Source organism: Vanellus vanellus (genome assembly GCF_965231255.1).
Source record: "Vanellus vanellus genome assembly, chromosome: 4".
NCBI classification, from domain to species: domain Eukaryota; kingdom Metazoa; phylum Chordata; class Aves; order Charadriiformes; family Charadriidae; genus Vanellus; species Vanellus vanellus.
The window spans coordinates 15,223,808-15,250,355 of record NC_138909.1 but is presented as its reverse complement, the minus strand read 5'-3'; the positions used below and the strand labels follow the sequence as shown (position 1 = coordinate 15,250,355).

The window sequence follows — 26,548 nt, the reverse complement described above, 5'->3', positions numbered from 1 at the left end:
TTGTTTTAATTTCCACTGGAAGCATGAGGAAGCTTGTGGCATAGTTGTAACTATATTTCACCACAGAGTTGCACACACCATACTGCCGTACTTGTTTTGGGAAGACTGACTTCTATTAAAAAGGCAATTTAGAAGCTCTGAGAGAGTAGGAATGGTGAAGGCGGTAGGGAGAAAAAGTTGCTTCCCTTTCTGGATGCTGGAAGGGAAGCAGAAGTATGAATTTCCTGTTCTGTGCCAAGTGGAGAAGTGACAGAGTTTCAGACTTCTCAGGCATAGGATAGAAACGCATTATGAATAGACTTTCACTTTCACTCTTCAGATCTGTCACAAATATAATTTGGTTATCTAGTAAATTTCCATTGCCTCCCTGAAGTGGGTCGGGCTCTGAGCTATGAAATTCTTTTCCTCTCAGAGTTGCTTTTTCTGAGTAGTTGCAGAAAGTTTTGTGGTAGGTTTGTTTCATTTTTTTAAAATTATTATTTTATTTTTATTATTATTTTAAGTCAAAAAACTGCACCTATGAATATACTTAATCATTTTGCAAGACTAATAAAACTTTTGCTTGTGTGAGCAAGGAAGAAGTTGAAGGAAGTGATAGGTTGCCGAGCAAAGAATTCAAAGGGAAGATTATGGATAAAAGAGAGAGAAAATAATTAAATTTGAGATCATGACAGAGATTGATTATAGCAGAAAAACAAGTAGCAAAGATTGATAGTCTTTCAGTTTTTGGAAAATAAAAAATGGAGTAGCACGCCATGTCAGTATCAGTTGTGTATTTTCCTGTATTTGTCACTTTATATCCAGTTCAACTTCTTATGCTTTTTAATTTAACAAGCTAAAAAAGATTTATAAGTGTGGAATGTAAATTCTGAATTTGCTTAACTGTAGGAGCTGAACTCTTAATTTATGGTATTTACACTTATGAGGATTGAAATAAACTGCCTAAACTTAGTTTGCAGTGATTAAAAACATTCTAAACCTGTTTGGAAAAACTATACCAGATTGATGTGCTCGATTATGAGTATCTGCCAACAGTGCAGTGGCACACTGTCTGCTGGTTCAGTCCAAGCTTCCCAGAAAACTTGTTCCTGTTCTCTCGGTTGAAGAGACAATAGGGGGGTTTCTTTTCCACTTCAAATCCAGCCATTTGAGCCTAACAAACACAACATAGTGTGAGACTCCACACTTGCTGGAGTCTTTATCCAAAGAGAAAGGGAAAGTGAGCCTTCGAATGTCTTTTCTGCAGTGTATTATCCATCTTAAAATGTGGGAAAAGATTGTTCTTGCTACACATGAAAAACTGAGACATGCGGAAGGCATGATTTTCAGAGGTGCTGGAGACTTGGTTACGATATCTGATCCTCAGGCAATGCCCACTGATGGTCTGTTGAGCTTTTGGCGTGCTCCTTAGCGTGCTGTGGCAGCTGGGCCACCGTTTGGGAGCAAAACATTGTGTGGACCCTTCTGAGCACGAGAACTTGGTTTGGGAGACAAGAAATTTCTGAGCGCAGACATCGGTTGTTCTATTAGCTGGCCTCTGTGCCCAGAAGGGTTCTTGCATGTGTGTAGTTAGTCTGCCAGTACAGATTTAGCCTAAACCATTGCTCGCCTTTTGGAAATTTATCTCTGTTTCCTGTCTCTGTTCATAAAACCAACCTCCTATTTGTTCTGGTGGGTTTCCAAATGACAAAGTGTAATGAATCTCTCTAGGACTGGGGAGCCATCGTCTTTCTAGACACAGCTTCCCAAAGTGCTGTCTGGAAATTTGTTTTACTTGTCATTGGCTCTACACATGTTGTTCCAGAACATCATATTCTAGTATGTTCTTTCATAAAAGAAAGCCTTTTTTTGACCACTGATAGTTGTACCCATCTTCTTCAGTATTCTTTTCCACTAGGTGTTTTCTGTAGTTATGTGTGTTCCTTGAACTTGACTTGAGTATTCCAATTTTTAAATGATTTCTTAGCTGCTACTTTTTTTTCCTCAGGAAAGATTTCATAATATACCGGGAACCAGATGCTTCTCCTTCACGTGTAACTGAAAATGGCTTTTCTGATAAGGTAAAAAAAAAAAAAGTTTATGGCTATTGTGAAAGGCTGAATTAAGACTACTTTATGAACAGCAAGTAGTTTCATGTGATTTTTATTATTCGACACAATGAAATGTTCTGAGCATTCAATTTTAACAATTGCTTTTGTATATATTTAAGGCAGCTATTCTGTTAATACATGTAGTACTGCTTTTTAAATATATGGTCTGTATTTGGGGTGTGGTTTATCTTCCTAGTAATCTAAAATTCTGTAAAAATCAATTTACAAGTGCTAACTCACATAGCTACCTCTGTCTTAAATTCTTTTTGACTTTCAGTCAAATTATTTTTGGTTTAAAGGACATCCACTAAACATTTTGATCATTTCATTGATGTTTTGAGATCCTGAGGGATAACAAAGCGCATTGGTCCATTAAATTGAATTTAAAAAGTAGTGCTCCTATGAAAAATAAAGTGAGATGCAAAACCTAAAATACCTGTGTGGGTTTTTTTAATAGGTATTGCTGTGCTTCTCAAATGGAAACCACTATGATATTGTTTATCCCATAGAGTATTCAGAAAAGGCTGCTCTGTGCCAGTGTAAGTATTATGTTGGTTAATTAAAAGCACATATTTTTACCAAAAATCTTAGTGATCACCATTAGGTTTCAGGAAAAGGCTCTGTATGAAAGTTCATTGTAGTCATTCTTTAGTAGCTTAGTTTTCTATTTGAATTGTCAATGACTGTATCATTTTGCGAGAGCGTGAATACTTATTGTGTCCTGATTCTTGACAAAGCAGATTATATACCAAGAGGAGAAGAGTAATTTGCCTCTTTGAATCTAGGTGGTATAATGTAAACAGAAAATGTTGGTGTACTAATTTATAATCTGTTGCATTGTCTTTGGTCAGCATTCTGGTTTTAATTTTGTATTTCAGACTATGTTAGCAAAATAATTTTTTACGTTAAAATTATCCTTGCATGTATAACTTGTCACAAAAATTACAGGGTTTGCATGTGCAAAAAATAACTGTCTTCACAGATTATTGTTTTCTTTACCAGATTGCAGAAATGCCCAAAGGTCCTAATCAGGTTTGATGCCTCGCTGTGACAATCCCTACAAGGATTCTAATTCTTCGTGAAAGCTCTGCCTATGTGCAGAGTTACAAGGCTAAGGCCACATTTGACTGTCGAGAGACCTGATTTCTAGTAGTTCCATGGATGCCCATTAAGCTATAGTAGCTGCAGCTGGTTTTGCTTATAATGCCTTCACTGTTTCATTTAACACATCAAAGTGCTTGCTTGCTTTGATTGAAGTAATTTGAAATGCATCTGTACTGGTGGTATAAGATCTTATTTACCTTGTAATTGATTTTGCTGTTCCACTTTCTCCTCCTCTTCCCCAGCTCTGCTGTATGAGTTGCTGTATGAGAAAGTATTTGATACAGATGTAAAGAAAATCATAGCAGAACTTAGTGCTGTTGGTGCGACAGAAGAAAGTAACGGTAGCAGTGAAGTATCTGCTTCAGATTCAGAAGATGACAACTACAGGTAAATGGGATTTAAAAGTTAAAGTAAGATCCCTGTGAACAATACGTGTTAAATGAGTTTTCTGAATTTCTGGTGGGTATTAGAATCTAACAGTTAGGGTTCAAAACCTTTACAAACTACTAAGAAGAGAAACACAAAGATGTAAGGTTAGAACTGTGAAAGAATGAAGTGTGTAATCTTGACTGTACCTAAGGACAGGGTTCTGGTTCCTCTGTTTTTCCTGCAGTCTAGCTTTGGGTCTTCTTACATAATGGAATATTGCCATTGCAACATGTCCCTCTTCCTATTTAAAATAGCAGAATCCCCTGGGAGGTCTGTCAGTGTGTCAGTCTGGCACGGTAAACTCCATGAGAATTACTTGGCTCACTTTTGCAACTGAGTAGGGTTACAGGAATCTAATCCAAGTTGTGTTGCTTCCACATCTGGGGGCTGAAATGCCTGCTTGAGATTTAGCCAACAGGGAAATACAGATGTAGCTTGCTTCGTTTGGTTCCTTGGTCTTTATGAAGTAGTTATATTTGTGGGTTTGTATTCCTTCTGCTGGACCTGAATGCTGTAGCTAGCTTTGAGATTTTGACCTACTGATTGCTTTTGCACAGTAAATATTTCACAATGTCATTTTTGCATTTACATATTGACAGTTTTTCTTCTGTTTAATACTGTTCTTAAAACCCTAGCTTGTGTGAATTTCCATTGAAGCCATGGAGATTATGCTATATTAGTGTGTCATGTTCCCTCTTCCAGTGAACATCATTGAAGCCCTCTGAGGGCTCTGCTGTAGTCTTTGTGGCATGTGGCAGAAAAAATTCTTTGAGACATTGGGAGCTGATTTCCTCAAGCTGAAAACAGCAGAAAGGAAGATGATGGAAATCACCACAGAAAGAAAACCAAGTTCTGGGAAAGGGATTAGCTTCCTTTCTTGTTTGGAAAAAAACCCAACAACCTAGGGAACATTTCCAATTAAAATACAAAGTATTCCTGCCTCGGGGAGCAATTATTGTAGTTAAATGTCAGGGAGTGGAAACCTTCTCTATTCCTTTCTGTTTGGAGCTTTCCTGGGCTTCATATGCAGTGGCATTACCCTGACCCTGTATCTTTGGGATTCATAAGAAAATATACTTCTGACCTCCATACCACCTTTGTAAATGAGGTCATATATTCACTTAAGACTATCAAATTAAATGTTTTTGATTTAAACCATATGTCTTATGACGCAAGAGCTAGTGTATGTGACTCAACCTAGTTAACCCAACTTAGAAACTTTGCTGTGTTTATGAAGTCTTGAATTTTTTGCTTGCCTTAAAGTTGACTTAATCTTGTTTCATTACTTAGTTTTCCAGAAGATCTTTTTCATTTTAGAAATGTGAACTTTTCAGTTATGTTGTTATTAAATGTAATAATTTATTTTGGTTTTGGGAGAAGTTACCACTGACAGTTGCCTACAACTGCTGTAGGGGAAAAGACTTGTTTTTTTTTTTTTTTCTCCTTTGAAAGTGATTTTCCAGTGATGTCAGGTGTAGAGAATAAGAGTCCCTGATGCCAGTTAACCGATGGAGTGGATTTGAGTTGTGTTCATTTGGGGCTTTTTATGTCTGCTTTTGCTATGTTTTCCTTGTGTTGTTGCAGAAATGTTAGAGGAATCTTTTGTTTCCTTTGCCTGCCCCCTCCCCTCCCTTTTCTTTTTTCTTAAGTGATGGCTAAGTCAGTACACGTAAGTTAGACTTCCTAAAACTTGCACTTAGAAACAAAAATCTTATTTTTAGATTTATCTGATACAGAAATTTAGTTCTTGGTTTAGACTTAGCTTTTTCATTTTAAGAGATGCAGATGTTCTGTGGTATACTTATTGTGGAAAAATATGTAGAGAGTTGTAGTTTCGGTATTTTTATCCTCTTCCAAGATGTTTCTTGCCTGATTTCCAGACCTTATTAATACTGTGTTACCACAGCTCGCTTCTGTCCTTTTGCAGAAGTAAAGCTACAACAGTTAGTGATATGAATGGATTGAAGTCTCTTTCTGGCAATAAGGTATTTATATGTTAAGATTTATTTTCTTCTTAATAACTTGTAATCTGCTATATTTTTCAGTGTTCATTGTTCATGTGAGAATCTTGAGTCTCTAGTTTTCCTAACGTGTAATATCTTAAAAGCTACTTATTTCTTTGAAAAGTAGTGTTTGTTTTTGATGTGCCAACATGTGGATAGTGTCCTTGTTAATGCTGCTTAGTTCTTAATTTTGCTCTGGTATGGTTAAAAGACCACCGTTGAATTATTCTTTTTCAAAGCTCTTTATGCTTTATGTATTTTCAGCTTCTTTATATTTCAGTTTAAAGCTTGAGCACTGTGACTGAAAAATGGAAAACTGTACATCTTTATGTAGTTGACCATTTAGCACTTTGTTCTGTTTCATACAGCACCTTAAGAGCAATGGGAATCCTACCTTGCTGGTCTTACCTAAAAAAGTTCTTAAATCACTCAATCCATCAGTTTACAGAAATGTTGAATATGATGTTTGGCTCCAATCCAAATGGGGTAAGTAACCGAATACTTAAAAGTTCCAGCTTTTGCAAGCTGATGTATAAAGTGAAGCCCTCTCAAACAGCAGCGGTGCAAATTGCAGTTTGGGCTTAGGAAGCAGTATTGCTCATGTGGTTCAGTGTGCAGATTTAGGGCCTGAACTTCTGGTTTGCATTTTTACTGCACCAAGAAAGTAACTCTTTTGATGTATTTAAACTAACAGTATGTACTGCTAATGTATTTACAGATCAGCAAAAACAAGATTTTTCTATTGCTGCTGGCATGCAATACTCAGTGGGAGATAAATGTAAAGTAAGTAGCATTGAGTTATAGTTTATAGAGACTTTAAAGTTTTTTGTTTTGCTCAAGATGCCAATTTTCCCTCTTTGCTAACTATTTTTATATATAGTTGCTAATTTCTAAATATTCTTTGCTTGTGTCTTCAACTGCATTTGCTCTTTATTGTTGGCAGTGTTCATGACTTACAGCATACATGTAGAAAAGGCATGTAACAGAACATCTGATCAGGGCAATTTTACTGCACTAAAAAGTCACAAAGTTAACTTCAAGAGTATATTTAATAAGATGACTGTGGACCTTAATGTTAAGTATGCAAATAAGTTTGGGCAGTCTTGCCTCCATGGTGCGTCCTTGCTTGGTGTTGTAGAGTGCTGGTCTCTGTGTGAGAAGTAGGTGTATTTAAGGCAGTTTACTTGGTTCAGGCTAAGTTCTGTTATTCTCTTGGTGGGCTCCGTAAGCTAGCTAGTTATTCCGATGATGTGCAAAAGTGTGGGGTAGGTCTCTTTTATAAACTAATAGTTATCTTCACTGCATCTTTTGCTGATGGCTCCTCTAGCTTTATAATACTGTTGCACGATGAAGAACAACATTTTAGCGTGTTCTGACATTCACGCTTTCCTTTGGAGAGACCAAAACCAACATCATAGTTCCATGTATTTGTGTTGAACTCTGAAGATAATGATGACTGTTTATAAATCGGCTTTGTACTAATCTCATTACTTTCGAGTAATGGAATACAGCTCGCTTTAGTTACTGCAGATCCTGAAGTTTTGGGCGATTCTTCCTCTTGAAATATTCAAACTGTGTTGCACAATTCCTCTTTAAATTCTATTAAAATTTGTAGTACATGTTGCTGCTTAAGAAGAAGTAAGGTTTGCCATTAAATTCTAGAGTGCTCAAATTTTAGATTCATCTAAACACCTTAGGTGTGTTGACTAAACTGGTGGTACTTGGCTAGATATGTTCTTTCTAGGATATTTGACCATCTATTAAAGTTATTAATAGTAATGTGAAAATATTCAATTAGGTTTATCATGCAGCATGGGGCTCTTTTAGTTTGTACTTTTTTTATTTGTGTAATGGAATTAAGCATAGTGAAAAAAATGCAGGAAAAACACAACTGTAAAAAAAAAAAAAAAGCATAAAAACCTAACCAAAACCACAAACTCCCCAAACCCCCCACAAACCAACCAAACAAAAAAAAACTAATGTGGAGTTGATTATTTATTGCTTAATAGTACAGGCTTAAAATTTATACTTAAGACCCTAAGGCTGTCCTGTGTAGTATTTACTAAAGGGTACAGATGTCATTAGTAGAAAAAACTCTGGTAATTTACATACTCTGTTAAATTTTATATGTACGTGGCAAGACAGTAGATACATGGGATAAAAACATGAGAAGGGAAGATGAAGCAAATAGTGAAAAGTGGAGTTGACCCAATTAATACAACTGGAAAGCCAAATGTTGTAGCAGAACGTTATTAAATTTATTTTATATTTAACAAGAATTTTAAGAACACAGAATGTCAGTCAGACAAGTAGCACTATGATCATGTCTGAACAACTTGTTTTGCTTGTTCTACAAAGCTTTCTGAAGAATAACTTCAGAAATAATTGGTGTTCATTACGTTCTTAAACTAAATTTCACTGTAGTTAGTTATGAATTTTTCATTTCTTTACATGGATTTCAACAAGGAAGAGCTTTGGGTTTTATTCTAAGAGAAAGTGTTTTCAGTAAAGCTGAAAAGCCATGATACACTGATTGCTTTTAACTTCCTCATGTAGTTTTGAAAGCTATCTTTCATTAAGTAGTGTTACTCAGCAAGCTTTCTGGGGTTTGTGTTTGATATTTTTTTTATAGTATTTTTATTTCTTTTTGAAGAAGCAGTATGGATTGAAGGTTTGCTTTTGATGCATTTACTGAATTGGGTGGTGTTTATTTCTCAGGTCTTCTGTTGCCCAGAGGACAAGTTCTATTTTTAACATTGCTGATACTGTAAAGAGTTACGTCCTCTCATTGTTATCTTTGAAGCTAATGCACCTTTTTTTTCCCTATAGGTGCGCTTAGACCACAATGGCAAATTTTATAATGCCCATATTCAAGAAGTTTGTTCAGAGAATGGGCCAGTTGTTGTATTTGTAGAAGAGCTTGGAGCAAAGTAAGTGCTTAATCTCTTTTGGAAAAGAGGGCCAAACTGAACCTTGTAATGGCAGCATTACCTTAGTTCCGAGTTAATTTCAGCCTCTGAATCTACTTCTTTACTTGAAGCAGCACTACTACAAAACTGTTAAAAACACACATATTCAATAAAAAAAAAAAGTAAAAGGGATTCTGCATTAATTGTCACTTCAGGCATTTTTTTGGTGCTAGGTAGTTTGGATGTTACTTGCAGAGTAAAACTGTTAACTACATTAGTAGTAGAAGTTTTTATTTTTTATTCTTGCACAAGATTCAATCCTAAACAGATTGACACCATCCTAATTAAGTGTTGTGTGTTGTGCTTAATTAAATGCTAGATTTGTGACAAGCTTTTCAGATTAAAAGGCTCATCAAAGCACCTAGCTTCTCTGTTTGTTGAGTACCTCTGTCTGATTTCATACAGAGAGTCTCAAGTTGCTTCTTAGGTCAGATCTTTGCCCTACCTTCAGACAAGCTGTTTAAAGTTGGTGGGGTTTGTGTTTTTTTTTGTTTGTTTTTTTTGTGTTTGTGTTTTGTTTTGTTTTGTTTTTTTTTCAGTGTGGTGTTGGTTGGGTGTTGGTTTTTTTTTGGTTTGGGTTTTTTTGTGTTTTTTTTTCTGGGAGCTGGTGGGGTTTAGTTTTGTTTTTTTGGGGGTGGTAAGGGTTTCCTGGGGTGTTTTTTTTTTGGTTGTGTGTGGTTTTTTTTGGTTTTTTTTTTTGAGAGGAGGAGTTTGAGAATCTTCTTGAGCTCTGCTGTAAGTTTTGTAACTCTTCTGGGGCGAAAAACCCCACAGTTAAGTGTAGCTTGGGAAGAGGAAACGCTTTTAGTCAAGGTAAATGAGGAAAGGAGAAAGATGCCCATTAATCTCATGCAATCTGTAAAAACAAACAAACAAAGAATTGCGAGATCTGAAGATTGTTCCCTTTTTAAATTGAGATTTAACCTGATTCGAACTGTCTATTATAGATCTGAATGTCTTCCTTTCAAATAATGTCAACAGTTGCTTGGACATCCTTAGAGCATGCTCAATTGAAAATGCAGGAATTGCTCTGGGATATAAACTACCACTATAACGTTTTTCAGTCTTCACATCTATTACAGTGTATGCGATAAGTTTATCTATAGAGTATTGCTTTTTCTGATCATTCTCCTTTTCTGTCTGTCCTGAAGACATTATGATACTCACTTCACAAATGACTGATCATTCTTTACTGGATAAGTTTGCATCAGCTTATCACAGAGTTTTATTTAAAAAAAAAAAAAGGTTTATTCTTCTACATGTTGCTTGAGTGTAATCATAAAGAACAAAGGACTTTGTTATCAAAAATGGAAAGATCCATCAGTCTTAGTAAACATGTGGTACTAATTAATGCAAGCCGCAGTGTGGTCTATAAGATATTTTTCCCTTTGTAATTCCTTGTTTTATAGGCATGCTGTCTCACTGAAGAGCCTTAAACCTCTTCCACAGACCTCTCCTATGGAGGGCTGGAACACTGTGCCAGGGAAGAAGATAAAAAAGTTTTTCCCAACATGGGGGCAGAATGCTCAGCCCGGTAGGATTGTACCTGTCTTTCTGTGGCAGAATCTTTTATTGTCAGATGTTTTGTCCCAAAGAGCTTAAAGAACTATTAAAATGTATCTGTTTTCATATCTTTATCACAGATGCAGATTGCAGAGGGCCAAAGAATCAGAGCAAGTCAATAAAACCCCAGTCAGCACTACCTCCTCGACTTCAGCATACTGTGGGAACCAGGCAGCATCAGTTTGTATGTTCTGGACCCCAGCCTCATCAGACCTCAACCGAGCAAAAAGCTCCAGGCAGGAATTCTTCCCAAACTGTAAGGTAAAACTGCAAGTAACAAATTTATCTTGAAACCAAGGTGTCTGCTTCAGATGTTTCCAACATGCTCTTTTGAGATATGTTGTCATTGAATTCTTCAGAAGTGTTCCAAGTCCTTAAGAATACATACAAGCACAGGAAAAATATTTTTTTTTTTTTTATGTTTGTTTGTTGTTTTGTTGTTGTTGTTGTTGAAACCTTTTTCAAAACTGCTGCCATCATGAGCTCCCACTTTTTTTGCTTGCACGGCAGCATCTCCCCTGGAAGTACTGTACACAAAACTGCAGTTTCTTCTTGGAAAGTGGATGTTGGTTGTTTTTTTTTTGTTTTTGTTTTTTTCTTTTTTCTGCTTGGGGCTTAAGTAATGTCATAAGTAGTGCTTCTTGGGCATGCCTGAGATCTTCCCTCAGCTTCTGCAAAACCTGTCATGGAGGACTGCTTTATGTTATGCCTGATCACTTGAAGGAATATGAGAACAGCATTTTGCCTGCTTTTGTTTGTAGTGATTTTTTTTTTTTTTAATTTTTTTTTTTTAATTCATTGTGCTGCTGCAGCAGAGTTTTTCATCATTGCCACTCTTCTTCTGTCTAAAGGACTATTCTGTACTTGGATACAAACCCAAACTCTTAGAATCATAGAATGGTTTAGGTTGGAAGGGACCTTAAAGATCATCAAGTTGCAACCCCCCTGCCATGGGCAGGGACACCTCCCACCCACTAGCCCAGGTTGCTCAAAGCCCCATCCAGCCTGGCCCTAAACACCTCCAGGGATGGGGCCTCCACAACTTCCCTGGGCAACCTCTTCCAGTGCCTCACCACCCTCACAGTAAAGAATTTCTTCCAACTATCTAATCTAAATCTACCCTCTATCAGTTGAAAACCATTACCACTCATTCTGTCACTACACTCCCTGATAAAGAGTCCCTCCCCATCTTTCTTGTAGGCCCCCTTTAGGTACTGGAGGGCTGCCATAAGGTCTCCCTGGAAACCTTCTCTTCCCCAGGCTGAACAACCCCAACTCTCTCAGCCTGTCCTCATAGGAGAGGTGCTTCAGCCCTCAGATCACCTCTGTAGCCCTCCTCTGGACTCGCTCCAACAGGTACTGTGCTGAGGGCTCCAGAGCTGGACCCAGTACTCCAGGTGGGGTCTCACAAGAGTGGAGGGGCAAAATCACCTCCCTTGACCTGCTGGCCACACTTCTTTTGATGCAGCCCAGGATGAGGTAGGCTTTCTGGGCTATGAGTGCACATTCCTAGCTCATGATGAGTTTCACATCAGACAACCCACCCAGCCCCAGGTTCTTCTCCTCAGGGCTGCTGTCTTTGTAATCTATTCTGTCACTCTACTGTATTCCACCCCTTATGGAATAACTGTGCTGGGGTGTCTGGAGTCTGCCACATGCAACATTTGAAGGACATTTTTTTTCCCCCATTAACCTAAATACGTGAGTATCCTAAAAAGTTTAGTTAAGGCATTCAGAAAGCTGAAACAGTGATGTTAATATTGTGTAGTGATGCTTCAGATGTTGAAAATCATCATGTGTTTCCCCTTTTGTTGTTTTATTTATGGAAATCCACTTCCCCAGCTTTCTCTTGCATGTTCATAGATAGCAGATGGGGGGTGATCAGTTCTTGGTTGGCACAGAAATGGATTAGATCCCTACTTAATGTAGGGATTTGTTTTTTAACTATGATCTAATAATCACCATTTATTATAAAGTCTTTCAAAATTGTATTGAAGTGAATAAACCACGGACAAAACTAATTCTTTCCTTTCCTTAAATTTTATGCATATCGGTAACTTGCAATGGGCAGAAAGGGATCTGGTACATGTGGAGTCACATAAGCAGTGGTATATAATTATCTTCTTTCCTCCTTCTAAACCATGAGTTTGTATTGTGTTTGATACTGGTAATAATTGAATTTCTTTGTCAAAGTGGTCTCGTTTCATTTTTTTTCCTTTACAGAAAACCAGACCGGGAGAGAACTGAGGATCTGAACCACGGCAGCAGAGATTGTAACTACTTTGGCCTGTCTCCAGAGGAACGCAGGGAGAAACAGGCTATAGAAGAATCTCGTTCGCTTTATGAGATCCAGCAGAGGGATGAGCAAGCTTTTCCTGCTCTTTCCAATGTATGCTTTTTTTTTCATTGTAATTAATAGTGCATTTTTCATACTTGCCCATGAATCTTTAATTAGCAATTGTTGTTTTGCTATTGTTACATTACTGTACAATTCAAAAGTTAAGGATATTTCCTTCACGCTCACTTTCTACATAGAAATATATGAATCTACAATGCTTTATGTATTCAATGTAAGACATATCCATAGTAGTTTCCTCTGGGAATAATTAATGTCCACTGTACACAGTTCTTCAGACATGTAAATATGGTAGACACATGAGTATGTGAAGCTGTGGGTTTCTTTCTTCATGTTTCTCCTGTCTTTGGAAGGCTTTACACTCCCCTACAATTACTTGGATGTCTTTTTCTTGTATGGTGGGATCAAACTTCAAGGTGAAGACAGAATTTGCTCTGAAGTACAGTTTAATTTAGCTGAGAAACAGCTCAGTAAAATGGCACTGTAGAGCTTGAATTAATATCGAAGGTGTCTAGGTGATTTTTTTCTGATTTGTTCCACATAAAATCTTTTTTATTTATAAATGACTTTTTATAAATGAGGACTTATTGGTGTGACAACTTGCTTGGTGTCATTAGTAATGCAAACTCTTTCTCAGACTTGCTCTTTTTCTGTTGTGGAGCTGAGCTGGCTTCAGTGGTTTTGTCTGTGTCTGAGAGAAGAATGTAGCCTTTAGATTTTGAGAGATTATGCTATTGGTGCAATTTTAAGGAAAGTGCATGGGAATCTCGGTACATCCAGGGACTGAGCAGATCCTGTGGGTAAAGAGTTGCTGTGTACATAGGTTTATTCCAGAGATGTGTGGCGCTTTTTGGATTTAAATTCTAGGGCAAACAGAAACAAGACTAAGGCTGGGAAGAATGAGTAGGTGAAAGATGGGCCTTAAACCTCTGTCTTTGTGGAAGTAGGAAGATAAGAAGGACATTGACCTGTTGAGCAAGTCCAGAGGAGGGCTACAGAGGTGATCCGAGGGCTGAAGCACCTCTCCTATGAGGACAGGCTGAGAGAGTTGGGGTTGTTCAGCCTGGGGAAGAGAAGGTTTCCAGGGAGACCTTATGGCAGCCCTCCAGTACCTAAAGGGGGCCTACAAGAAAGATGGGGAGGGACTCTTTATCAGGGAGTGTAGTGACAGAATGAGTGGTAATGGTTTTCAACTGATAGAGGGTAGATTTAGATTAGATAGTTGGAAGAAATTCTTTACTGTGAGGGTGGTGAGGCACTGGAAGAGGTTGCCCAGGGAAGTTGTGGAGGCCCCATCCCTGGAGGTGTTTAGGGCCAGGCTGGATGGGGCTTTGAGCAACCTGGGCTAGTGGGTGGGAGGTGTCCCTGCCCATGGCAGGGGGGTTGCAACTTGATGATCTTTAAGGTCCCTTCCAACCCATTCTGTGATTCTGAGTGACTTCCTGCACAGTATCTTTCAGTTCTTAAGCAGTAATCACTTATATTGATGTAATCGAGAAGAAATGTACAGCTCTTCTGCACTGCAAAGAGCAGACCAAGACTGAAGCCTAAGGGACAGAGGTTGCTCGCTCTCTCTGAGCTGTGGTTAATAGTATTCTGTATTTGTTCACCTGCAGAAGGAGGCTGTGATTTTAAAGTGGCTGTTGTCTGAGTGAAGCAGTCTTTGTTTGTCATGTAAACCAACGACATGAATGCTTTTAAAGGACACCTTGCAAAATTTGGCAATGAGTGAAAGAGTGGATGAATCTGAGTGATACTGATCAAGACTGCTCCCCTCCCCCCCCTTTTCTGCCTATCACAGAGATGAATATTACATGTCATGAAGGCATGGTAGTATCATATCAGATGATAGCAAAGCATCATGGGACTTATTATATAAATTTGTATTTCTGCTTTTGTAAACTTCTTTAGAATCAGTCAGTCTGTCAGGCTGCTACGCAGACTGTGGATAATTTAAACCAGAAAAAGTTCTCAAATAACGAGAGAAGAAATAGCAAGTGGACTGCAGAGGTAGAAGAGCAGAAGGATAAAGGTAAAAATAAATATTTTTAGATCAAGGCTTTTTTGTTTGTTTGCTTGCTTGTTTTTATTACCAGCCTCAGAATTCATTCAAGATAGGCAAAAATTATCATAAGTAATAGTGCCAAACTAAGCTACGCTCAAGGTGGCAAAGATGTGGTTGGCAAAGAAAGTATGTTTTTGTGCTTTATGAATGTGTCTGAGAGTGCAGGCTCCTTGCTGGGATTTTTGTGGTAAATGGGAAGAGGAAAGAGAGGAATGAGAGAAATAAAAAGACTCTCTGAGCTACGCTAAATTAGATCCCGTTGAAATTCTAGTGAGTGTGGGAGAAAGTGCTAGTGGGAGGAGTATTAAGACTGCTTACTGGAGTCAGTTAAGAGAAAAGGAGGTAAAAGTATTCAATGTGGCAAGGTTAAGAATTAGCACACAATGGTACAGAAAGAGAGAAGAAGATGGTGTGCAGAAGAATTGGAAAAAAAAAAAAAAAAAAAAAAAAAAAAACAAAAAAAAACCCCACAACATCCCAACCAACCCTGTTTACAGTAGAAAGAGCTGCCATGTGGTCAAAACTTGTTTGGGTTTTCTCCCTCCCCCAATCTGTTACAACACTCATTAGCTTCTCTTCATTGACTCTAAGCTTTTCTTCTTCTGTGAGAAAGCAGAACGTGGCAGTAATAGATGAAAGCTGAAGCTGTCAGGAGGTAGTTAGTAAATCTTTGCTAAATGCAACCGATACTATTATTTTTTTTTTTTTTGTCCTGTCAGCTTTGCTGCAACTAAACACCAAATTTGGTCTTGGCTTCTTTCACTTTTTGTTTTTTTCTGACTAAATAACATTCAAACTCTTTAGCCCCCTCTTAGAAGCTGTTCCTTCCCTCCATTTTTTAAAATCTTTTTTGTTGTCGTTGTTTCCTTATCTCTGGCAACAGCAGAGGCATCATGTTGTGTATTTATGGTATTTGTGTTCTCTAGTCCCTCTTACAACATGTAGTGGCTTCTTGAATGGTTTCACAAGGACTGATGTTACCTATTTTTCATTCTCCAAACATCTGAAAACTTGTTTCATCAGCAATGCCAGAAAGAATGTTCACATAGAGAAAGCTCTTTACTACAGTGTCATGATGATTTTGCTGAAGTGCATGGCATGTACAGCTTTCTCGTTTTGTGTTGTTTTTTTTTTTTTTTTTTTTTTTTGTGATGCTCTGGATTGCATTGCCTCTTCTGAAACTAGGTTATTTAATCCTGTGGGAATAAGTTGTACTTCCTTCTGAGTATTTAGAGATTCCTATTGGTGCTGGGGAATTGGCAGTAATTCTCATAATCAATATTGGTTTAATTTACATTGTTGTCTAGTTGTGATGGTGCATATACCATGCTTTTAAAAAGTACATATCTATTTAGCAGCTACTATTAAACTTATGTGCATTAATTTGATTCACAAGCAGTGGTAACCAGATTTGAACATAAGCTAGCATGTGAAGAACTTCCATAGATCTTATTATATGAAGATTATGCCATTTTTCAACACTGCCTCCCCCACCAAGTGTTTGCTAGTGCTTGAGAAATTAAACTTTATGCATTAGTATGAAAACTTTATAGATCTTTTGAACCATTGAAGCCTTCTAAACTGGTCTTTTAATCAGTTAAAAGTAGACAAGATTAATCCTCTGTTATCTTAACACTTGAATATGGAAATGCATATGAAAACATTTTCACTTCAAGCAAAGTACAAACTTACTTCTTTTTCACTAGGAGGGGTTTAGGGTAAATGTTATGTGTTCAAAGAGACAGCTACATTTTTGTCCTGCTTCCCTCAAGCATCACTGAAATGGTTAGCAAAAACCAGTAAAGGAACCCCTGTAGGGCTTTGAAACCCCAGGTTGAAGTAGCTGCTCTGTTACTGCCCTGACAACTGTTTATTTTAGGATGCTTTGATCTTTGATAAAAATTGAAGTTTAAGTTTTCTGAAGTAATATGTGCTGAGGTAGGTTTTGTCTTGAAGGTTTAATTTTGGAACGACAAACTTTAACTGGCTTAAGTTGTGATAGCCATGAGTGGTGTAATGGTTCATTTACTAGGTTATGTCTTGGTGTTACAGAGTCAAATTCCAGGCAGATCCACTTAAGTCAGAAGCTTGAACCAAATTCATCTGAGGTAATCTTAAAGAAAAGACCAAATTTTTTTTTAATGTTATTGCTTCTCTGATACATGATTAGCAGAGCAATAGCTGCCTTCAGAGCTGTGATTGCTGCTGCTGCTTTACAGCTTGTCGTGAAACACTTCTAAGCTTGGAGGCTTGTATTGCTGTCAGCTTTCCTGTAACCCATACTTACAGTCTTTCTCTGCAATCTGAGTTCTCAAATCTGGGCTATTGAAAGCACTTGCAAATCTGGATTTGTTATTGCTTAGTACAGTCTGCACTTTCAGTATACTGGGACCACAGAAGATTTGATGTTTACTAATAGCTACTGTGCTAGCAAACCGTGATCTCAAGTTCAGTGAAGATTTGTGGCCTCTTGTTGGCTTTTAACCTTTGCTGTCCTTTCAATAAGCAAAATGTTCCACTAGTATAAAAGTGATTGGGTGCTTAGCCCACTTCGTATGTAGTGTGGTTTAATATCTTTGAATGCCTCTTTGAAAAGTAAATCTTACTATTAGACTAGCTGTGTCTGTTGTTTCTAACTTTGCTTTAGAAGAATAGTCAAGATGAGAGTTATCCAAAAGCTTCATCTCCTTTGGAACAAGTGAAAACAGATTCTCCGGTTCTTGCTGAGCAAGTAAGAAACGTTTGTTTGGTTTCAAAGTTTTCCGGTCAGGAGACTTCAGACAAAGGGGAGCTTCATCACAGCCACGTATGTATTATAATACTGGCTTTTAATTACATAGTCATTTCTGTGGTGATAATGCTGAAGTCTACAGTTTGAAGTCTGTTATGTCCAACATAATGAATGTAAAAGGACAACCCTTGATAGAAAAGCAGAAGTATGTCCTTTCTGTTCTGAGAGCAGGGTTATTTTATATCTTTCTGGAAAGATAACTGTGCTTTTCACTTTAAATTTTTTACCTTTTGCTTTTTCAGGTTTCTCCAAGGTCATTGATAATCATTTGCGAGGGTGGCTTTTCTTTTGGATGGGAGAGACTAAATTTAGTGCTTGTGGAGGTGCTTGTAACACTGATGGCTGGCTGTGGTACAAGCATGTTCTGGGTAGAGCTCAGTGCAGAGTTCTTCACACAGTGATGCAATGTATCACACATCTGTCTTCTGTATACAGCCTGATATGTTACTAGTTCATATTTTCCTGTGGTGGTTGTCGGGACAATACTGAGTCTATACATCGAGCCTTTTTTGGTAGAAGTCAGACATGTTAGGGGTCACCAACAATGGTGATTTAGAATAATTTCATGTGTTCTCTTTGGTTTTATAGACCCTGACAGAATGCCTACCAAGCATAACTCCAACACCCTCACCAGTCTTTTCTGAGGTGCATTTACCTCCAGCAGTGCCTTCTGTACCAGCCATTGTGCCAGCTTGGCCAAGTGAGCCAGCAACCTATGGACCAGCAGGTTTGAAGAAATACTAATGTAAATCAGAAACTACTAACCCTGAAAAATACTTTGTCTTGCTGAATTGAAGATGCCTCCAGGAGACACCATTTTACTTAACATCACGTTCCAGAGGCAGTCATTTATAAATGTAGTTCTCACTGCTGAAAGTCAGTGAGAGTTGTAGTAGGTCTTTGATTGCCTGTAAATATAGTTGGCTTTACTCCCTGTCTGAAGGCGGAAAAGGGATGTGTATTCAACTCTCCCTTTTACTCCTGAGTGGTATAGCATTGAGTTTTAAGGGGGCTTATTCTGAGGATGTGCTTAATGTAGAACACGTTGTCAGCCTGTTGGAGCTTAATATATGTTTGTGCTCTGTATCCCATGTAATAAGCTTCTTGATTCACTAAGGACTCAATTTGGGTCTGGTATGCCTGGAGCTAATGAGATCCATTTGGACCTGAGCTGCAAAGCCAGTATAAAGTTTTATCTGTGCTGTGCGATTTTCTGAGAGGTGGAATTATCTTAGATTCGATATTGGTCATTAGATCAGGTGCTGTATTTTCTCTCCCACCATTGTGTTTCTGTACAAGAACTAGCTTTCACATCAGCATACTGTATGGTAATAAACCTGTCATACTTGACCACGTCTGTGACAGAAGATGCACAGCCCAGTTAATCTGAGCTTGGATACAGAGCTGACTGTAAATGACTAGTCAGAATGAGAACTGCAGAGATTCACATAAGTTTTGGTTCCCCCCTTTTATTCTCCCCTTCCTACTTCCTTCTGGAATTCATAATTTTAAAAAGAAATATGGGAAGGGTTTAGCTATTTCTGGGAAGCTTAACTGTTTCACTCTTTCTGAAAACTATTCTCTGCATTTAGCCAAATCTTCTTTTGTTTGTAACTGCCTGACTCAAGAATTTCCTCCTATGTCTTTCTGAATACCATTTTTCTTTTTTTTTCTTCTGTCTTTTGGAACTTGCTTTCCCGCTGTCATTTTCTTTTGTGATTGTATGTAGTTGAGCTGTGTACATACGTTGTGGTTTGGTTTTTTTTCCCTTAGGTATTCCACCACAAATACCTGCTTCTTCATTGATGCCAGCCCCAGCAACGGGACCTGACTCTATTGTATCACAGGCTCAGGTAACATCTGCTCCAGTTGCTGGAGTTCCTGTGTCGCTACAAGCAGTTAACCAGCCTTTAATGCCTTTGCCTCAGACTCTGAATCCTTATCAGGATCCACTATACCCTGGATTCCCTTTTAATGAAAAGGGAGAAAGAGCTGTTGCACCCTCTTACTCCCTGTGCAATACTGGGGAAGACTTACCTAAAGGTGAGAAGGTGGAAGGAGGTCTGGATTTTATACCATTTTTCCTAATAGGTTTTCTTTTCTTACAATGTAGGTAAAGGTCACCTCTTTGGTCCTGTTGTTAATGTGTGTCAAAAGATCCAATTGTTGTCACTCCATGATTTAAGGTGTGGGAGGAAATACTGAATACAGTTGTAACTCTTCAGTTTGTGTTGCTAACTTTAGGATTATTTTAAGTGGTTACCCCTGCAAATCTGATACGATCATTTTGTGGTTCTTAGCTCGACCCACCATAACTCAAGGTTTTGTGAATGGAAAGGATTTTCTTTGGAGAACTGTTTCCTTTTACAGTAAAGGGTTTTCTCTTGTAATCAAAAGCTTGGAAGTTGTGGAGCGTTTCCTTGCTGCTCTGGGAAAATACATGTTTTGACATACTACAGATATGGAATATGCCTGTAAAGAACATGTCACATCTGACTGCACGGTGGTATTTGTTTACTGGACTGTTTCTTTAAAAACTAGGAGTTCAGTTCCACAAACTGTTAAAACTGAAATTTAAACAGCAGTTGTGTTCTAGATATCTTACTGTGGCAAAAAAACCCAAAACCAACCAAATCAGTCAAAGACATGGAAGCAGCAACTTAGTACCAGTGTTTCTCTACTGAAATGGAACTTTATGCAGGGACTAATTTTTTTGGATCAGATGAAGTGTAATATTTTAGGTCTTTATAGATCTCTTTCTGTTTGTTTGTTTTGTTTTTTGTTTTTTTTTTTTCCCTAGATAAGAATATTCTTCGATTTTTCTTCAATCTTGGTGTGAAGGTAACTCTTCAAACTTACTTATGTTTTTATGCTTTATACCATAAAATTTGCTTGTCTTTGGTAATACTTAGAGTGCAGAAGTTTGATTGCTGCAGCCTTACACTTCAAGTTCAATTTTAAATGCTTTCTTATTTTGTCTTCTGTTAACTGGGATGCCAATACTGGCCCACATTGCAGTTCAAGGCAGCAGAAATACATTTTATCTCCACAGTGATAGTGAGAACTATTGGCTTCCAACTATGGCTATACATACAGTCAACAGAAATTGTGCTTTACAAATGCACAGGTAAACCATTGTGAGATTGAAGATTCAGTCTTTCAGAAGCAGTGTATAGTAAAAGAGAAGTCTGACTTTGACTATGTCTGTGTATTGGCAAAGCCACTGCACTACAAATACTGATTATGTCTTTCCCTGTGGACACTCCTGTAAGTAATCTGCAGTCTGACCTTTCTTGCTCAGGTTAAGGATAACAGTATTTTACTTTTAACCTTCTAATTAATTATAATAGTGGTTGATACGTATATGTGGTGCAAATCTGTGTGTGTGGTTGAGGAAGAGGCTCATCCAAAAAGGCAACATTTTCCATTTCTTGCTAAGGACTGATTGTTTGCTTAGTTTCCTCCTTCTACACATAAAAATGTTCCTTTTTTACCTTCTCTTACTCCAACTACTTTGGAAAAGGTGCTGACAGCTCTTAGGCTTTTTCCACATGATTTTGGGCAGAAGCAATGATTTTCTTTGGTGTCTCTGTATGGAAAGAAGGAATGTTCAGTGCAACTTACAAAGTAACCTTAGATTTGATAACTGTGCCCAATACAAGTCCGTTTGCTTAACGGAAAATCCATAGTCATTAGCAAGTGTCACCGCAATATATTTACACAGCATTTATTTCATAAGCTTACCTGTATTTGAGACTCCCCTTACTGGTACTTTGTATTATTTAGGATATAGTCTGTCATTTTCGTGCTACAGCACCATCTACTGGTCAAAGTCCCATGTTCTGGTAGCTGTGCCTCCTCAGCTGGTGACCAAATAGTGAAGTAGACCTGGGAGGTACTTTCTGCATTACCCTGTCCACTGGTCCCGGGTCCTGCCATGCTGATACCCACACCCTTCCAGCTGCTCGTTCACAGGCAACCGACTCGTTCCTCTTGAGAGGAGGTCTGGGTGGGCTTCTTGGGATGGTTTCCCCTGGGGACTGTTTCTATAGATGGCACAGACAAGACCGTGCTGGTTTTTGGACTCTGCCCTCTACTCCAATGTTTTCATAGACAGCCTTGTGCCTCCAGCAGCCTTGCATGGTGTTCTGTATGGCCTGAAATATGTGTATTTGGCAGGTTGTATTATAAAAACATCCTACAGTGTTGCTCTTGGGCCAGTTGCTAGGTGCCAAAATACAAGCACAAAGTCTGTGTTTATAATCTCTAACTCTGAGCAATAAGCGACTATCTGCTGGTTAGTTAACATGGAATTAGAGGAAAGGGAAGGGGGTCGCCGCCTGAGATGGGTGACTTCGGTATTGTGAACACAGGTGGTGGTCACTAGCAGCACAGGAAAGGTTGCTGCTGAAAATGGTGTGTGTCCATTGTGTGACCCCTGCCAGTATCTGGAAAGTGTATTGCATATTCTAATGAGCTCTATCCCTCTACGTTATGAAAGGGCTTCTAAGCAAGCTGATCTGTGGGTTGGGTGAATATAAATGGATTTCAGTCTTTACAAATTGTCCTTGGGGCAATGATCTAACTTTGGATCTTGGTACAGTCTGTTGGTGTGGGTTTTATTTATTTATTTTTTAAAGTGAAAATAAACGTGTGGTATGACTTTTTGTTTTCCTTGTTAACCCTTAGAATTTTGAAAAGTGAGCTAGTAGGGAAAATTGCTGATTAATAATTGTGATTCTGAAAATGAATTTGAAATACGTGTCTTCAAATGCATAGCTAAAGCTTGACTTAATAGCATCATGTGTTTAAATTAATTATGTAGAAATTACGTTACCAAGTTTTCTTACTGGTCGCAACTGTTGCACGTTTCACCTGCATTTGTAAGGAAAACAAAAAATGAGAATGTCATCCGGAGTCTTAGATATTCTTTAGAATTAAGGGCAGTCACTGTAAATAAAATTAACCTTTACTTCCTGTAATTTACTGTTTCAAAATGGTAAATGACCTGTGTGCTATTATGCTGTCTGCACATTCAAAAGACCAAATACTTTTTTGTTTGTTTGTTTTTTCCCTGTCTTGCAGGCATACAGTTGTCCCATGTGGGCACCCCATTCTTACTTGTACCCCCTGCATCAGGCCTATTTAGCTGCTTGTAGAATGTACCCAAACGTGCCCCTTCCTGTGTATCCGCACAACCCCTGGTTCCAGGAGGCTCCGCTGGCTCAGAATGAAAGCGAAACTGCACGAACAAACAGGCCCTTTCCTGTGCAGAGCGAGCTCAGATCCAACGGTCAAATTCCACAGGTTGACAGTAGATCTCCATCACTGCCTCTGATTATACCTACAGCTCAGGTGTCAGAAAGTCAAGGACAGGTCTGTGTAGAATCGGAGAATCCGGTGCAAGCTCTTCATGCAAACTATGAGGAGTCCCTGAGAGGGAAAAACATGTTCCCGCAGCCACCCTTTGGACACAATCACTTTCTAGGAGCTGTTCCAATAGCACCTCCTTTCTTTCCCCACTTTTGGTATGGGTACCCAGTTCAGGGTTTCATTGAAAACGCAGTAGGAAGACCTAATGTCGTCATGTCACCTGAGGACAAAGAGGCAACAGCCAGCACCTCTGCGAACATGTATGTGGCTAAAGAATGCAGCCCTCCAGTTCCCGTAGTAAACTGTGCAGAACAGCTTGAGAAGACTGCCAGCAGCGGCGGCTCAAACACCATCCCGTTCCCTGTGGCCGGTGCAAGCAGTGAATGCAGTGCCCCAAAAGAAACTTCAGCTAGGGCACCTCAGTTGGAGCAAACTTGTCCTTCGCCTTCTCCTGCTAAGCAAAAAACGGCTGGGCAGCAAAATCGCTCTTCACAAATACAGGGGACTGAGAGGCAGACGGTGGTGCCCAACACTCCGCCACTGTTGGCAGAACCACCGAAAAATGAACTGAAAAACAGCGTTTCCAGTCGTAAGGAGAAGACTGATAAAGGTAGAGATTCCAAGGGTGCGGGTAACCTGCAGACAGAAAGCAGGACACAGAGGACAAGGGAAGAGAGCTCCGAAGACGAGAGTGAAGTTTCCGATATGCTGAGAAGTGGTAGATCCAAGCAATTTTATAACCAGACTTACGGAGGAGGCAGAAGGCCTAGACTTGAGTGGGGTTATTCCAGCAGGGGAGGATACCAGTTCCAAAGAAATGAGGAAGGCTGGAAAGGACCACCTGGCAGAAGCAGAGATGATGGCTACCAGTATCAGCGAAACTTCAGAGGGAGGCCGTATAGGAATGACAGGAGAAGGGCAACACTGGGAGATAATCAGAGGGGGCATCAAACATAGAAGGAACGGATAATTGAAAATTTTAAAATGCAGAAGTAACTTGAAGTAGCAGTTTAAAATCTTAAATCTTTTTTAGTAAAGTTAAACTTTTGGTGAGTAAAGACTAGGAGGATGTGAACTCCTACCGTATGGGTTTTTTTTGGGATTATAGAATTTGTTTGGCTTAGCATTTTTTCCTCAATGTCAAATTAGGAAAAAACAATATAGGTTTAGCATTTGATATATATTCCCCCCCCCCCCCCCCCCCCCCGCAAAGGTTTGAGTTTGTGATAAAAGATGGATACGTACATTTACTAGAGTGACAAAGTATAGCATTTGACGTGATCTAGATTCTAAAATCAACAGTAACATTGCACCAAATATAAATGTATATTTTATCATACAATGCCTTAGTTCTGAACTGAGCTAAAGGAATTCTCAGCCTACTGCACTGTTGTCTTTGATGCTTCCAACCCAAAGGCCTTTCATCTCAAAAAAAAAAAAAAAAAAAAAAAAAAAAAAAAAAGGAAAAAAAAAAAAGAAAAAATATCAGTCAAACTTGAATGTTTCTCTTCAGTGTGTTACACGTACGGCAGCCAGCTAACCCTGTGTCTTAGGTATGTTGTATATAGTTCTTTTAATATTCATAGGGTATATTTTTGAATTTTAAAAAGCATTTATTTGTTGAAATCAAGATCAAAACAAGCAGTCAAGAATAGCTGTGTATGAATAGATAAGAATGGCTGTTTCCACCAAGAATTCTTAATGCTGGTGTGACTAGAATGGTGCCTATGCCAACTAAATAATTACAAAGACAATAAAAATGTAGATGCTATGCATTTCCAAAATAATTCTGCATCTGTTATAATAGCAGAAGTTTTTTTAATGCCACTTTAACACTAATGCACTGACAAATCCTAGATATTTTGTGAGGAGAGATGCATAAAAAAAGTACGTGTTACGTTTTTTTTTAAGTTTGTATGATCGAGCTACTGTTCAGTATTCTTTTGTTGTTGCACTGTTGATGCAAATTTATGTTTTGCATGTACAACTCATTGCTGGAACTACTTTTAAAAGCAAGATGGAGAGTCTCTGTGTGCTCTGCTCTTCCCTACAATTCAGAAGAAAGTGGCTTCTGCCTTATATTTTTACACTGTGTCAGAGTCCTGATGCTGTTTCTTCTGACCCTGCCTGATAACCATCTCTGCAGTGTTCCTGTTGCCTTTGCAGTTTGGATGTTCAGCTGTCCAAACTTGGAGAGTGCAGTGTGCACAGTATTCACTCACTTCTGTTGCTCTGTAAAATTAACTGTTGTGTATATTTTTATATCTCTGTATATACTAGTGTAGGTGATGGTACCCTTTCATTCATGTCTGAGATTGTACACCCTCGATCAGGAAACTTGAGTGATAGTTATGTGATAAAGAATTTCTTTTCAGATGCATGCCATGTATAAAACCCTACTTAAAATAAATGTTTGTCTTTTTGCTTTCTTTCTAAATTATATTCACGTATCTGAAACTGTTGCAATGACATTAAATGAATGGGTTTGTTCTCCTAGAGCCACTTGTAGACAGCAGCAGAACTATAAACAAGTAGCTAATATATAGGCAAGCTGCAAACTAATAAGGGACAAAAAATGCGTTTCTAGTTCTTGTTCAAAATGGTAGTGGTAGGGGCTGTGCTGTGGGGTTTTTGGTGTGGGTTGGTTTAGTTTTGTTTGTGTGTGGGGTTTTTTGTTTGTTGTGTTTGGGTTTGTTTTTTTTTTTTTTTTTTAAATCTAAATGCTTTTCCATTCGGAAATGTATCTTCAGTTTTTTCAGGTTGAGAACTAAGCAAGCACTGAGGGATTTAACAGTTGATACTATTGTGGTCTCTGTTTACCTCTGCTACTTACAAAGACTTAAAGGAGGCTTCTTGTCATCTTTCCTGGGAGGCTGTAAAGCATAATGGCAGTTGTAGCCCATATCTGTCCAGCAGTCACTGAAATAATCATTGAGTGCTAGAGCAGGCATCTAATCATGAGCTTTGTTGCAAGATCAAAGGCAGTACGCTTTCCACAGAAACTTCTTGGAAAACAGGCATGGCAGTAAGTGCTAGGGCTGTGCTTTTAGAATTTTCTTTTAAAAACTGAAGTACTTAAACTGGGCCTATGTCCTGCCTTGCTGCTCTAGGACAAGTAAGCACTGAAGTGTGTAGAAGTATTTTCTCCACCTTCACTTGATTAAGTATGGTTTCCTCTGTTTTTTTCTGAAAGACTTGTAGATTGATTGGCCAAACCTGGGCCAGATGTTGTAAACCGCAGGATCGCACAGGTTAGTAATATAAGTATATAATGAACAGAGAAATACAGCTTCAGATATTTGCTAAACTGCATCTTTACCTTACCTTAATTAGGACTGATTAGCAGAAGATGCAGAGCTCAAGTCCAAAGGGACTTGTACTTATCTTTGTGACTTAACTACAAATTTCAGTTAGCCTTTGGAAGTTTTTGTCTAAATAGGTGGTGGTGGTGTAAGCCTGTGTTCATCACCTGTACATCTGCTAGCATAATACAGATGGATTAGTGTTGTCAGTTTGACATAGCCTGGTGGAGCATATGTAACTCCTGATGCTGCCAAGGCTATAAAATATCCAAGTCACTAACAGACATGATGGCTTAAGGAAAAAAAAAAAAAACACCACACACAAAAGACAAACCACTACCTTCTCCTGTAACTTAGGAGGGAAAGATGTAAATAAAGAACAAAGCCATGTTTTTTTCATGTCTTGTAACATTTTTCATATGCCAAAGGCAGAACACAACTGTTGCATGGAAAATACTGTTCCTGACTTTTTAAGATATACAGCTGAATGTTATTTCTGCATG

At 38.5% G+C, this 26,548-nt stretch overlaps 1 protein-coding gene across 1 annotated transcript in view; it reads left to right on the top strand.

Annotated features, from left to right (window-relative positions):
• Positions 1-26,312, top strand: part of OTUD4 (OTU deubiquitinase 4) — a 34,432-nt gene extending 8,120 nt beyond the window's left edge. Inside the window, exons 5-21 of the mRNA XM_082481977.1 lie at positions 1,988-2,060; positions 2,548-2,629; positions 3,437-3,581; positions 5,551-5,608; positions 5,995-6,112; positions 6,345-6,409; positions 8,456-8,556; positions 10,005-10,129; positions 10,239-10,419; positions 12,382-12,547; positions 14,426-14,546; positions 16,632-16,687; positions 17,227-17,385; positions 17,959-18,097; positions 19,144-19,413; positions 20,171-20,211; positions 22,456-26,312. Of these exons, the coding sequence (XP_082338103.1) occupies positions 1,988-2,060; positions 2,548-2,629; positions 3,437-3,581; positions 5,551-5,608; positions 5,995-6,112; positions 6,345-6,409; positions 8,456-8,556; positions 10,005-10,129; positions 10,239-10,419; positions 12,382-12,547; positions 14,426-14,546; positions 16,632-16,687; positions 17,227-17,385; positions 17,959-18,097; positions 19,144-19,413; positions 20,171-20,211; positions 22,456-23,700 (3,145 nt within the window). The 3' untranslated portion in view covers positions 23,701-26,312. The remainder of the gene's footprint in view (positions 1-1,987; positions 2,061-2,547; positions 2,630-3,436; positions 3,582-5,550; positions 5,609-5,994; positions 6,113-6,344; positions 6,410-8,455; positions 8,557-10,004; positions 10,130-10,238; positions 10,420-12,381; positions 12,548-14,425; positions 14,547-16,631; positions 16,688-17,226; positions 17,386-17,958; positions 18,098-19,143; positions 19,414-20,170; positions 20,212-22,455) is intronic.
• The last annotated feature ends 236 nt before the right edge of the window (positions 26,313-26,548 follow it).